The 15,461-nt window shown below is 35.9% G+C and overlaps 1 protein-coding gene across 1 annotated transcript in view; it reads right to left on the reverse strand.

Annotated features, from left to right (window-relative positions):
• The window catches only part of CAPRIN1 (cell cycle associated protein 1), a 39,040-nt gene that overhangs the window by 13,470 nt on the left and 10,109 nt on the right, over positions 1 to 15,461 (reverse strand). The window contains exons 3-9 of the mRNA XM_045066046.1: positions 11,090 to 11,152; positions 10,892 to 10,978; positions 7,260 to 7,498; positions 7,086 to 7,168; positions 3,584 to 3,721; positions 1,982 to 2,034; positions 1,818 to 1,904 (exon numbers count right to left, since the gene is read on the reverse strand). Coding sequence (XP_044921981.1) covers positions 1,818 to 1,904; positions 1,982 to 2,034; positions 3,584 to 3,721; positions 7,086 to 7,168; positions 7,260 to 7,498; positions 10,892 to 10,978; positions 11,090 to 11,152 — 750 coding nt within the window. The remainder of the gene's footprint in view (positions 1 to 1,817; positions 1,905 to 1,981; positions 2,035 to 3,583; positions 3,722 to 7,085; positions 7,169 to 7,259; positions 7,499 to 10,891; positions 10,979 to 11,089; positions 11,153 to 15,461) is intronic.

A 15,461-nucleotide genomic window follows, 5' to 3' on the forward strand; every position in this document is an offset into this window, starting at 1 on the left:
TTCCACAGGACGACTATGTAGCATTTCAGATTAACTTTATAACCTGCTTTCAAAGATTACCCGTGCTTGCTTCCTAAAAGAATGTACTGTGCTTAAAACTGCTATGCCTTCTATAGAAAGAAATTAAACCTGTATTTACCTCAATACTTGACTGAGTCAGCACTCAAGAAAAGTTAGTTGTTATCATCATCAAACTTTGAGTTCCTACTATTTCATTCTCTCTAGGATGAAGCCCTATCACCTTATAGAACTTGCTACAAAAGCCAAAGATCACTATACCTACCTTTTACCTACCTCTAATAATTTCTTCTGATTATTATTTAGTAATTCCCCACTCTTCTGGGAAATCTCACTGATTTTTAAATTTATGTTCTGTCTGGCTTCTAATCCTGGGCAAGTCATATCTGGTGAGCCTGGATAAATCATAAGCTTATTTCTCTTATAAGCAATTGTGAGATAATCACTACTTAAACTGTTATGAACACCAACTGATGTGTCATCTACATCTACATCTCAAAAAATTCTTTAGAATTCCATCCGAATAGCCTTTGGAAAGGTCCCACCTACCAAGTACTTAAGAAAAAACCATACTGGTACAGTACTAAGTAAGAAAATATACTATTCTCTCCCAATAAAAAGCAAAAAGTTCTACTAAGCACTGTTACTTCTCAAAACTTTTCTACTATGCCAACACATACTTTTCATCCCTAACATTCAATGTTTTTAAAATGCTAATTCATATTTCTACCCCTATATTCATGCTAATATATACCTATTACCTCATTTCCCTAAAAACATATGCCAAATCTACTTTGTCAAGGCCCAGGAGGTTTGCATACCTTACACAAATCACCATTCTACAGAGAGATCTCTTAGATCTATTTTTCTTCTAACCCTCCTCTAATACTTCTGAACTGCCTTGCACAATTCAGCAAATACATATACTGTCTTGCTAGGGCTTCATGGGACACTATTTTCATCCAAACTAGGTAACTTTGTAGAATACAGGGCAAGTTCTTTACTCAATCTATCAACAGTGCATTTTGGCACATCTATAAAGAACTAAAGGTACTAACACACCTTTGAAGAATGATCTTGATGGAATAATATTAAAGAGATAAGCATTATTATTCACAGCTGAAAGCTATTTTTTCTGTACTTCAGATATATAAAAGCAGCAACCAAAAGGAGGATGGAAAGGATGGCAAGGACCAACTTGGTAAGGCATTCTGATTTTACCTTATAGGTTACACAGCACCATCAAGAGTTTCAAGTAAAAGTAACTTAATTAAAACTCTTCTAATAATTGGCCTATAAAAATGAGTAAGATAGCCTGGAGCACTCAGGAAAGAGAAATATGAAAGGGACACCTGAACTAGACATGAGGACCTGAAGAAAGGTAATGTCAATTGAGAAACAGAATTAAGAAACACTAGAGAGATCTAGAGCATTAGGGAGAAGGAGTCTAAGATGACACTCCAACATATTCCCTTGGAAGGTGGGCCTTTTCTAAAGGCTATCCATGTGGGTTCCCAGATTTTTTATAGAGCAACCTGGTATCAACAATATACAAATCATGTACTTTAATAACCCCAAGTCACACACATATAACTTTATATATATGTTCTATAGTTGGATCAACTAGAGATTCTACTAAACATCCACAAGTATAAATAATCTTTTAAACATAATGATCTTTTAAGTTTAATAAGTTTGTTATGATAATGTATTAAAAACATACAATCTTAATTTCTTCTTAGGAGATAAAAATTACTAATAAAAAAAGACAACAACCTTGCACCCAAGAGAACTCTTACCTCAACTGTTTCGACTGTCCACTCATCTACCTGCTCCTTTTCACCACTGCTGAACTGTGTTTCTGCCATAAATTGTCTATTTACATACTGCAAAGCAAAGTAAATGTTTCAGAGTTCTGCTTGAAAGGCAGAAAAAGCAAGCCAGCATTAAATAAAAATCATACCTCTGTTGATTCAACTTCACTTTGTTCGGTGTACTCTTCTGCTGGCTCAGGTTCTAAGATGTTAAAAGATGATATAAATGAAGAGTAAGAAAAAAAAATCTTATTTAAATATTTTATTTATTTATTTATTTGACAGACAGAGATCACAAGTAGGCAGAGAAGCAGGCTCCCTGCTGAGCAGAGCGCGGATTCAGAGGCTCAATCCCAGGACCCTGGGATCATGACCTGAGCTGAAGGCAAAGGCTTTAACCCACTAAGCCACCCAGGCGCCCTAAGAAAAGTTTTTTTAAAATTAGCAATTATTTTAAACTCCAAATAAGTTAGCAGTTTACCATCAAATAACCAGAACTTATTAACAGAGTTATAATTAGATTTAAGTTTCTATATTTTAATCATTCTTACAATAATGTATTTAGAAAGAGTTTTCTTTACATTTACTCCAGAATGAACAGGCTCAAGAGTAGTTATCCTGGATTAGGTATAATGCCAATAAAGAGCTAAGTTAAAACTTCTCTCTCTAGCCTAAGAAGTAATATTATAAAGCAGCATACAGATTGAAATCATCCTCTCTATTTTAATCACTTGGTGAAAACATTTAAAGGTGGAGAAAAGACTTTGCTATGTTGATCTGCAACCATAAATTCCACCAACGTGCAATCTCCCTTTGTAGCTTCAACCTAATAGCTAACATTGTATGAAGCGCTTACTATGTGCCAGATACCTGATACATACTTCTCTCTAAACAGAGAACCTGAGGTACAGAGAAATTCAGTCACTTGCCCAAAGTTTCATAACTAATGAGTGTCATAGCCAAGATTTCAATCCAGGCAATCTGAATCAAGAATCCATGCTTTTTAACCACTACTACAAAATTTATGCTCTGACAATGCTTCCAATGATACTCAGACTTAAGTTATCGTAAAAGGACTCCTAATGAGTGCTTACATACTTAGTAGTTTATGTCAAGTGTTAAAGTTAACTGGAAAAAATCTCATTCCATTGAGATATTTACACTTGAAGATTACGGAGTTATAATCACCCCATTTAAAACATACACATGCATATATGTGCCCTCATACTACTCACTTCATATACTAGCATGGTAAACAATGATAAATCTGGGCATGTCAGCCAAAATGTAATTTAAAAAGCCCTACAACATTTCTCCTCATCTATATTACAAGAGCCCAGCAATACTGCAACAAAAAAATACCGGTTTGTAACAGTGATCCAACTGAACATTTGAACCAGTAAGTAAATGACTGGTATTTGGGCAGAGGGAAAGGGAGACAATCTTAAACAGATTCCTGACCCAGCATGAAGCCATACGCAGGCTCTATCTCACAACCTTGAGATCATGACGTGAGATGCAGTCAAGACTAGGACACTCAATGGCCTAAGCTACCCAGGTGCCCCTAAATGACTGATACTTAATACTTCTGGAATAACTCTTAATACACATTTAATATTTTGTCATGCTTAAAGTTTCATTAAAAACCTCAATGTGCTTATGTAACGAAAGTAAATGTATGGCCTGAACTTGTGGCAAAAGAAGTAAAACTAGGACTATAAACTAAAGCTCATATCCACCCAAGTACTTACCAGCTTCAGCTACCTGGTCTTCAGCTGTAGGTGCTGAAGCTGACTCTTCTTCCTCACACAGCCCATTCTGGTGGTTGTGGGTGCTGTCAAAGTAGTTTGACTGGAAAACACGCTCAACAATTTCCTTTAGAGCTTTATCTAGAAATTGATATGAATTATAATGTTAGACCATCTCAGAATGCCTGACTTGAGTAAGATTCAACGCGCTACAAAATACTGCTCCAAGAAAAAAAAACTTGTCAACCCTTACTGAAACATACATATAAAAAACATTAAAATCGGGGCGCCTGGGTGGCTCAGTGGGTTAAGCCGCTGCCTTCGGCTCGGGTCATACATGATCTCAGGGTCCTAGGATCAAGTCCCACATCAGGCTCTCTGCTCAGCGGGGGGCCTGCTTCCCTTCCTCTCTGTGATCTCTTCCCTTCCTCTCTCCTACTGTGATCTCTCTCTGTCAAGTAAATAAATAAAATCTTAAAAAAAAAAAAAAAAAAAAATTAAAATCCACCAAAAACAGAAATGATGGAATGATAGAGAACAAAAAGAACCTATTAGTATTAAACTTTACACACTTAAAGGAAGTTAGTTCAAAATAAAAAGCTGATGTTATTATTTATTCATTTAGTATATATTTAACGCCTACGTATATGTTGGGCAATGCAGTAGGCAATGGGGCTACAAAAAAGATTTGTAAAAGATACAATATCTGCCCTAAGTTTATAGTCTAATAGAGAATTATCAGATACAAAAACAGTAAAATCACATCTGTGAAAAATACTACACAAAGATATAATGGATTGGACCTAGGCAGGAAGAAACTTGAAAGGCTTTCCTCGTAAGTGCTTCAAGAGCACAGATCTGGAAGATGAGTAGTAGAAAGAAGAGAAGTGCTTCAAGGGAGAGAAAAAAGCATTTACAAAAGCCCTATATGAAGATAAATGGTGCCAAATACAAGAAAATGAAAGCATGTGCTGTGGCTTGAGCCATAGGGAGCAAGAAAAAACAAAGAAAAGACAAATCTGGTAAAGGCCAGAACATGCAAGGTCTTTAAGTCAAAAACAACTGTATGTAAAATATAATATAAGAAAGCCATTAAAAGAATTTAAAGAAGGATGGGGAGGGTGGATTTAGTTAAGAGATTGCATTAGACAAAAGACAGGAAGAAAAGTAGAAGGAAGAGAAAAAGAAGTAGACAGATTCAAAACATATTTAAAAAGGAAAGCTGTCAAAATTTGATACACCTGGACATAAGGGGGCAGGGCAGCAGGTGAAGGTATGTGTCAAGAATTAATCTTGGGGCACCTGGGTGGCTCAGTGGGTTAAAGCCTCTGCCTTCAGCTCAGGTCATGATCCCAGGGTCCTGGGATCGAGCCCTGCACCGGGGTCTCTGCTTAGCAGAGAGCCTGCTTCCCCCTCTCTCTCTGCCTGCCTCTCTGCCTACCTGTGATCTCTGTCTGTCAAATAAACAAATAAAATCTTAAAAAAAAAAAAAAGAATTAATCTCAACTTCCTGGCCTTTTATATAGTACATGCAAAATGTACCTATGTATGTAGAATGTATCTATCCCTAATAGGTCACTTTACAGATAAATAAAACTTCAAGGACATTATCACAATATAGTTAATCTTGTTAACAATAAAACTAACAAGTTTTTGAATGAACATTTCACATCTCCCTTCCTCTGCATCAGAGCCTCGTAACTAAGAATTACTTGTTTTAAAAAACTTGTGAAAACTAAATGTACATAAAAACACCAATTTGAGTCATTAGTAACTTTTCATTAGCAATAAAGATGTTACATTCTTAAGATAAACAAGACTAGGTAGAAAATAACACCCAAGTAAGATATAAGCTTAGACATTTAACCCTCGTTTCTCCTCAGTAACGTTCATGAAAATTTGATCAGGCTTGACCTAAAACTACTTTTTAAGCTAACAAGTTTATACACACATGTAGATTTCTTTCTATTCAAACTTCAAATGATAAATTAAGTACATATTTGATGCAGATCTAAAATTAAGAAGCAAATATGATTTTTTAATGAATACAGTAAATAATGCAAGTTAACAAACCAAGAAAATTATTTCTTACATGAAAAGATACAAAAAGATTGGTTCCCATATTTGATTTACCTTTTCCTTAAAGCAAATACACTCCAAATTACATCATACAGTTTTGCCAATTAAAACTTTTTATCCAATATTCCACCAAACAGCTAAAAATAAGGTATAAACACAGATACACTGATCTTAATATGTTCAAAATCTACTTCCTAAATCAACTTAATAAATAGCAAAGATAAGAACCTATTCCCTTATTTACTAAGGAAATAAACCTAAAATTCCTAATTTACTGAGGTAGTGAAAGTGGTTTTTTTTCTAAAGATTTTATTTATTTAGGGCGTCTGGGTGGCTCAGTGGGTTAAGCCACTGCCTTCAGCTCAGGTCATGATCTCAGGGTCCTGGGATCGAGTCCCGCAGCGGGTTCTCTGCTCAGCAGAGAAACTGCTTCCCTCTCTCTGCCTGCCTCTCTGCCTCCTTGTGGTGTCTGTCAAATAAATAAATAAATCTTTTTTTAAAAAGATTTTTTTTATTTATTTGACAGAGATCACAAGGAGGCAGAGAGGCAGGGGGTGGGGGGGACAGAGGGAAGCAGGCTCCCTGCTGAGCAGAGATGCGGGGCTCGATCCCAGGACCCTGAGATCATGACCTGAGCCAAAGGCAGAGGCTTAACCCACTGAGTCACCCAGGCACCCCGGTAGTGAAACTTAAATGTCCCTTTATTTTCTTTAAAATGAATATGCACCATTCATTTGAGATTAAGTTTTAAAAAAAATACAAAGAAAATAACATCCTCAAATTAGCCGAAGTCTAAAAAATAAGCAAAAACGAAAGCAAGGACCATGAGTAAAATGTATGAGGTACAGAAAATATTCTTCATAAAATTTCACAAACAAGGAAAAAAACCTGTCCCTATCTAATACCAACAACTCTGAAAAGTTTATTTGGTGTTAATCTGTCCAACTTCAAGCACAGTAAGTTATACACGAAACCATGGTAAGTTAGGATTCCCATCTCTACCAATTTATGATTGGTGTTTGTGACTTATACACACACATACACAGCAAAAAGGAAAAAAAAAAGGAAACAAATCAATAAACCAAAAGTAAACAGATCAATGCTATTTACACAGTTCTGAAATTTCTTCAATTAACAATACTTTTTTTTAATTTTTTTTAAAAAGATTCTATTTATTTATTTGACAGAGAGAGATCACAAGTAGATGGAGAGGCAGGCAGAGAGAGAGATAGAGGGAAGCAGGCTCCCTGCTGAGCAGAGAGCCTGATGCGAGACTCAATCCCAGGACCCTGAGATCATGACCTGAGCCGAAGGCAGCGGCTTAACCCACTGAGCTACCCAGGCACCCAATTAACAATACTTTTAAACAGAAAACTAATTTTTAAAGATTCTTAGTTAAAAAATAAAAAATTATGGTAATACTCACAGGTTGTTCCACATACAGATTTTTCCTTTCCTTCCAGCAAGTCCCATAGGTGAATGGAAGCATGTTCATACTGCTCATTCAACCTTTTAATAATAATAGTAATTTAAAAATTAATTAATTACATTTTAGTTGTCAAGTCAACATTTAGAAGTTTCTACTATCAAATAACTATACCTTAAGCTCATGTCCCGTTCAGGGTCTGCTAATTTGTAGAATTCATCCAACAATGACAATTCCTCTTCAGACAATATTGGCACTCCATTCAAACCTTGCTTCAGGTCAGTTCTCACCTCATCATCTCCCAATTTGTCCAAAACATACTGGAGCTCAAGTACAGTTTTTAAACGTTTTTGTTCTGCTTCTTCTCTCATAAGCTGCTCCCGACGCGCCGTCTTCTTTATTGTTTTCTGAATCTGCATTAAAAGTGTAAGCATAAGACACTGAAATTAATTTCACAAAATTCCTAATACAGTTCAACCAATTTCAGGTCCAATAAAAATAAGACCTACTCATTGAGTATGTGACCCTGACATATAAAATGATGATTCCCAAATTACAAGTAAGAATTTAATATTTAATACATCTGTTTTAAACAGTTGTTAGAAATTTAGAACACATCCTCCCCTCCATATAAACTATTATATTAATGAAATGTTACCAGTAAAGGATGTATTTGGGATTGGCTTCAAAATAACCTAGCTGATAGCGAGCAAGGGAGTAAGTAGTTGTGGGTATGTATGAAATTGGACTGCCATGAGATGAAAACCATAGAAGCTGAGTGTGGATATTATATCCCTTTCTTTAGTTTTGCCATTTTTCATAATAAAAAGCATAAAAACTAAAATTTCTAATTAAGCCCTGAGTCAATTAAAAAAGAAACCCAAACACAGCAACAATAAAAAATCTTATCTATATCCATCTCTTCTCTGGAAAAATGGTTCAAAGTTTTTCATTTTAAATACCTACTATCGACTCACAGGGATGACTGGGTTGTGGGATGCCACAACCCACCACTGCCTTCCTCATCCCCAACTATCCACATTAGTATTGTATTATTCCAACATATTGAAAATTGTGACTATGGGGCGCCTGGGTGGCTCAGTGGGTTAAGTTTCTGCCTTCGGCTCAGGTTATAATCTCAGGGTCCTGGGATCGAGCCCTGCATCGGGGTCTCTGCTTAGCAGAGAGACTGCTTCCCCCTCTCTCTCTGCCTGCCTCTCTGCCTACTTGTGATCTCTCTCTGTCAAATAAATAGAATCTTAAAAAACAAATAAAATATTTTTTTTTTAAAATAGTGACTGTGGAGTACCTGACTGGCTCAGTTAGTAAAGCATGCAACTCTTGATCTCAAATGTCATGAGTTCAAGACCCATGTTGGATGTGGAACTTACTTAAAAACAATAAAAAATTAACAAAAGAAAAAGAAACTTGTTTTTATGAATAAGAGTATGCTGGCAGACAAAAAGAGGGTGGCAGAAGAACAGAGATATATACTAAGTACACATATTTTTTTCCCCACTATTCTTTTTCTTCTGCTATTCTTTTATTTTCCTGGGAAGGTAAAGGGAGACCCAGTAGGTCTTTTTTCTCATGCATAGTGCCAGCCTGGGGTCAAAAGTCAGACTTTTAAAAAAAGGTCACTCTTTTCAAGAGTCCTAAAAGTGTTTTACTTACCACCTTTCCCCCTTTCTCAAGCCTCGCTAGGATAAACTGAGACAGAGAAAACCAGATAAAAGCATACGAAATGTATAATAAAGGGAGAAATGGGAAAGAGAGAACTAGGAGAACAATGTAGTCTACAATAAGACAAATTTAGGATGGCAGCAGAGAGGGTAGCAGATTAAATGATATTTAGCAGTAAGTAACATGTGAACATACAGATGAAATCTAAGGGCAGTACAGAAAGCTTTCAAGGAGAAAGTGACATCTATTCCTAAGATAGATAAGCCTTCCATCTTACTGGGGAGCAGAGGCTGGGTATGTGCAATTTTGTGCAATTCTGTGTGTGTACAATTTTAGGACAGAGAGGTAGCCAGTAGCCAGAGGCCAAAAAATACAGGAGGGGGGGCAGGAATGTGAAATAAGTCAAGAAAGCAAAAGAAATAAGATAAAGAATGCCACTTTGGATAAAGTGAGTTCAAGTAAAGAATATGAAAAACTCAAAAAGGTAGGCTGGAGCAACTTTAAAGAATTCTTTTTTCTTTTTTTTTTTTTTAATTTGAGAGAGCAAGTGAGTGAGAGAGCATGAGCAGGGGGGAGAGGGAGAAGCAGGCTCCCCGCAGAGCCAGGAACTGGACTTGGGATTCGATCCCAGGACTCTGGGATCATGACCCAAGCCAAAGCTTAACCAACAGAGCCATACAGGTGCCCCAAGAACTCTTGAATGCAAAACAAAAAAGGTGTTTAACTGTGGAAAGGTGCAATAAAGGATCAGAGTTCAATAAAGACTGCAAATGAATTTAAATGCCTGGTGAAAAAAGTTCCTGCAAACATCAGTATTATATCAAAAGCAAAGGAGAATGCAAGTATTTTCACTTATACAGTGTTAGTAGCCTGAGAAATTGTGATGACTGTATTATTAAACTGTATAGCAATCCTACTTCTACGATCCATATTTTTTAAAAGAAATCAGAAAAACAAATTGGCCAGGATTCATCAAGCCTAAGGGTCTGACCTAGGTGAAGTGGAACAATTCCCCATTTTGGTGTAAATTAAGCTTCCTTTATTCCATTTGGAGGGATATCATTTATATTTTCCACCTTTAATCAAATTTAATAAGTAATAATAATATTAAGTGCCTGAAATATATTAGCCGTAAGTCAAATGCTGTTCCAAGCACAACTCTGTGATGAGGTAGGGACCATTATTATCACCACTTTACAGATTAGAAAACTGAAGTAGTGGGACAGCCTCTCCCTGCTTCTCTTCTGATACTACTGCTCCTATTTCTCTGGAAAACCCTGAATGTTATAGGGACAGACAAGTAACTAAAAGTTAACAGTAACTCAAAGTCCTACAACTACTAAGTAAAAGTGGCAGAATCAGGATTCAAAACAGTCTAGTTCCAGAATCAGAAATTTTTATCTCTGTAGTGCAATGTCTCTCCTCACATAACAAATTGTTTTGTTTATTCATTTTACAAAATCAGAGGCAACTTTGTATTTAATGTGTTAACCCCTCTCCAAATAAGCTAACACCAATTCAGGATAGGAATTTTCTGGTCTCAACTTTCAACAAATTATTTGACTTTGCTTGTATTTAATTTTTGTCCTGTTCCCAAAGACTTCTATCACATCCAAAGATGTTGGGAAAAACACCACGTTGGTGGATCACAAATTGATACAAGAGGAATGTATCCCAGTCTGCCACATTCCTTAAGATCCCTAATGGAGACAGTGATTACCAAATATAAAAACAAGACTCTATTTTCTGATAGTTAACAGGATTGTAAGATGGTCATTAGGCAAAAAGAAATATATGAAAAATAAAAGTGCACACATACAAGGAATATACAGAAAATAAATGCATGTGTGTATATAAGTAAGCTAATTTTTTTTAACAATGAAATCTTTAGGGTAACTACTATATTAAGTTTGTCATATCTGAAACCTTGGTTCTCAGGCATCTTTCAGGTATTACATTAAACTTTACAGAACTGGAAAGCATCTTAGGTATAACTGAATACAATCCTCTCAACTTGCAGAGAGCTTATCAACAGTAATACAAGGACTAAAACCCAAAGAAACAAAAAAATGTTCTGCCTTACTTTTAATATTTCATAAACATATATATAATCTTTTACTTACATCTTGACTTAATGCCATGAAACTCCTCTGTAATTCTTTTGCAAACTCCAAGTTATTTGTGACTTCCTGGTACTTAGATACGGCATCCTAAAATAACAAAGACAAAACCCAATTTTACTAAAACACAAAGAACCACAAATTAATTTTCTTATTAAAAATAGCAAACATACAATCCTTAATAAAATGTAGCATCTTTACCAGCTGATCTTGATTAAGCCTTTCCCCTTTGTTCATTCGTTCCTGGTAATCATCAAGCTTGCCCTATGTTAAAAGAAAAAAAAAAATTATGCCCCACATTAAAATACATACCAGCCTAACCATGCTGAAATACAAACCCATATCATCCTCTAAGTTTGTCTCAAATATTGCCCTAAAGATGCTTTTTTAGTTAATTTCAGGGTGGGTTTGTTTTTTTAAGATTTCATTTATTTATTTGACAGAGAGAGAGAGAACACAACTAGGCAGAGAGGCAAGCAGAGAGAGGGGGAAACAGGCTTCCCGCTGAGCAGAGTCCAATACAGAGCTCGATCCCAGGACCCTAAGATCATGACCTGAGCCGAAGGCAGAGGCTTAACCCACCGAGCTACCCAGGCACCCCTAGTTAATTTCAGTTTAAGTTAGTGCATAAAGTAAGTTATTTAATAAACAGTAAGCTAAAAAAATGAATGTAGGTACTCCAGCCTGCTGAATGATACCAAATTTTGTACTATAAGCCAATGACATGACACAGCAATGCTTATTCTTTAGGTTTCTCAAAAAAAGATATGCATCAGATGGCCTGCATAAATGGTTCCTACCCACATGAGTGAGGGATACAATTTGGTTACAATCCTACTTATACAGGAGCATACAGACATAGACATTTTATAGTGTTGAATTCTTGTCCCTCGAAAAGAATTCATGTGACTTAAAAAAAAAAAAAGAAAAAAATCCTGTGACTAAGTCATAGAAAAAGAGTGTATTTTTCCTGATTAGACCCAAGTACTTACTATCTTTGATGTGCTTCATCCATTCCTTTTGAGTAACATGATACTTCAGTTATTCCATCCCTCTTAGATAGTGTGCCAGTCAAAGACTTTGTTTTATTTTCTCACAAACGGAATTAAATGTGAGAAAGTAGGAACAGAAAATTAACCTCTGGTTTAAGTCATCTTTAGTTTCACTAAAATGAAAACTGTGGCAGTTTCCCAGAATACTACTATTTGATAAGACCCCAAAGAAAAGATATACAGGTAATGCAAAAGTCAAGAATTAAGTTATTGTTTTAAAGGTCAGGAGAGGGAGTAAACAGAAACCTAAATTAAGGGGAAGAAATTTTTTAAGGGGGGGAGGGGCAGACGAAGAGAGAGGGAAAATCTTAAGCAGACTCCCCACCCAGCGCTACACCTGACATTGGGGCTCAATCTCACAACCCTGAGATTATTACTTGAGCTGAAATCAAGAGTTGGTCACTTAACTAAGAACCCAGAGACCCCAAGGAGGAAAAATATTTTTAATTAATATAATCACAATAAATTATGAACATACATTATTCCTTACCCTTAGCAAAAATAAGACTAAGCATGAAACAAAATACAAAATCCAATAAAATGCATTCAGGGTCAAATAAATTTAAAAACAATACTAATTAGTTTTAGGTCAAATGATCCATTTTCCTTATACCAGAAACAGTCAACTTGCATAACCATTCCACCCTAAATTAAAAAGCCTAACAGGATGCCTGGATGGCTCACAATTGGTTAAGCGTCTGCCACTGGCTCAGGTCATGAGACCAGGGTCCTGGTATCACGCCCTGCCCCTCTCCTGCTTATTCTCTCTTTCAATAAATAAATAAAACCTCCAAAAAAAAAAAGCGTAACAATTCCTTAGTTATCTTGGAGGTAAATAAAACCAAGATAAACATTAAAACATTAAAGGCTGTTGAAAGTATCCAATTGTATTCTCAGTTGGATTATTTCATAAAATAACCTTCAGCTGGAAAAGTATAAAATTTGTCTAAGGTTGACTGCTGAAAAATGACAGCAGGCCTAATTCCAGGTACAAAAGATATGCTCAACTGCCTTTGAACACTCTTTGAGGATGAATAAAGACAGTTCACTTCTTTTTTAAAAGAGTACGCTACTTTTCTTTTAAAATAAATAACAAACCATACCAGATTTGCTTTTAATGGTGAGGACTTAGGGTATAATAATATTTTATTATAGTAAGGATTCCTGTTTAGAAATATGTAGATAATAGAAGATATAAGAATGGAAAGAGAGCCCGCAATGTAATGCTACTACAGTAAAAATTCTGAATTAACTATTAGGCAAGAGAAAAACTGCTATTAATTTATACCTGGCATTTATTATCTTCCCTTTTTATACATTTTTCAAAGAAGCTGCTGCTAAATCTAAAGTAATAGAGTTGAGTATACTATATACCCCTCATAGGGTACAGTTTTACGTACCTGGCTTAGCTTTATCATTTAATGTCTTAAGAACTTAAAACATATATGCCAATTAAAATGGATGTCAAATCAAATCCTAAAACATGTACATATATAAACATATATGACAAGTTTTTTTTTTTTTATTGTTAAGAATGGTACCTGAGTGGTAGAATTATAGGTGGAACTTGTTTCCTTTTGCTTTGTTTTGTGTACTTAAATAATTTGCGACGAACAGTTTTTATAATAAAAAATTGAAATTTCATACTATAGAAGATAGTAAGAATGACAGATTTCAGGACACTGCCAGGACTTTAACTATAATAATCCTTGAATAGAAATCTATACCGTCCTATACCAGGACAAGATATCCTAAAGCAGAAAACCCCCGATTTTCTACACAACAACAAATTTAGTATTCATCCATCCCAAATTTCTATGACAGATTACATTTTCCAAAGACAGCTACATTTGCAGTTCTACATACTCTTCTACCATGTGACCTTGACACTGCCCCATGAAGAACTAGTCCAATTCCCCTGCAACTGTATTCAGTGGGCTTCCACCAACAGACCACATGGAAGCAATCCTGTAAACTTCCAAGGCTATTATCATAAAAGCAATGTATCTCTGTTCTGTTTGCTAGTCACTAAAAACACTCATGTCTGGAGCCCCAAGATATCCTGTAAGAAGTCCAATAACCCTGAGGTTGCCAAGCTATGAGGAAGGCAAGCCAATGAAGAGGCCTTATATAAGATTAGCAATACTAGTATTAGAATCATTCTAACCCAGGGATCAGACATGTGAGTGAACAAGCCTTAGTCTTCCCGCCTGGGGCCCCAGGAATCACAGAGCAGAGATACCAACTCCACTGTGTGGCTGTCTGAATCCCTGACAGGCAGAGTCTCTGTGCATCAGAAAATGGAGTAAGTTTTGGAGTAATATATCACATAGGAATAACTGGAAAAATGGTGAAAGGGAACTCAAAAGAAAGGGAAAGCAGCTGTTACGTGAAACTCAGCTTCACAGTACTTAACTTCATTGAATACCATCACCAAAACTATGCAAAGACTCCGCAGCCAAAACAAAGATTTTTTCATTAAAAATCATACATCTATTTCTTCTGCTTTTTATACTGCTATAACAGGTTTCAAATATTTCAATCTATAATAATTTAAGAGCCATGATTTTCAAAGTGAGGGCTGCCACTGACACCACAAGAAATGACAGTTTACTGTGACAGAAGAAACATGTTAAAAAATCATGATATAAGTGAACAATCTCAAGGCTCTTTAACAGGGGATTTTCAAAAGCTGACCACACCTTATACCTGGTGAGTTGAATTAAGGCAGCTTTAGTGATGCAATAAAAAAATGTCATTAATTACATGAATGGAAACTATGGGTCTTATCTAAAACATTTTTCTAACCATAATAAAACAAAAGTTTCATTAAAGCTTCACATTCCTCTACAGCCATTAACACTTGCTATACTACTTTTATAAATACCCTATCCCCTTATCCTGGCCCAATCTTCAAAAAAGCAAGATTCTAAGTCTGGTCAAAGTTCCTAATAAATAGCCCTCATTTGAGGAAACTCAAACTTACTAATAAGCCTGCAGGGAAAATTAAAAAACTGTTCTATATTAAAGGACTAGTTTTTGTTTTTATCAGTATAATATAGGATCTCCTGACTGCTTGGGTTTTATCATCATGGAATTTGAACTAAGGGGGAGCTCTGTTGCCCATTACATATAACTAGACCTGTACATAGCAGAGACCCTGTGTTGATCTACAAGCCAAAGTGTGGTCTCCAAACCAGCAATACATCAGCACCCATTAGGAACTTGTTATAAATGTAAATTCTCAAGGTGCCTGGATGGCCTGGCTCAGTTGGTGGAGATGCGACTCTGGATCTTAGGGTTGTGAGTTTAAACCCCATTGGGTATAGAGATCACTTTAAAAAAAAATAAATCTTAAAAAGAAAAAGAAAAATGTAAGTTCTCAGACACCACCCCAGATGCATCTGGGGATGGGACCCCACAATCTGTTTTATCAAGCCCTCTGGATGATTCTAACGTGTGCTTAAGTTTGAGAAACAGTCACCTCAATCAAATACATTGTAATTCCCTTGTAATAATCT

Source organism: Mustela putorius, unplaced genomic scaffold, assembly GCF_011764305.1.
Source record: "Mustela putorius furo isolate JIRA1106 unplaced genomic scaffold, ASM1176430v1.1 tig00003859_pilon_pilon_pilon, whole genome shotgun sequence".
Classification (NCBI taxonomy): Eukaryota; Metazoa; Chordata; class Mammalia; order Carnivora; family Mustelidae; genus Mustela; species Mustela putorius.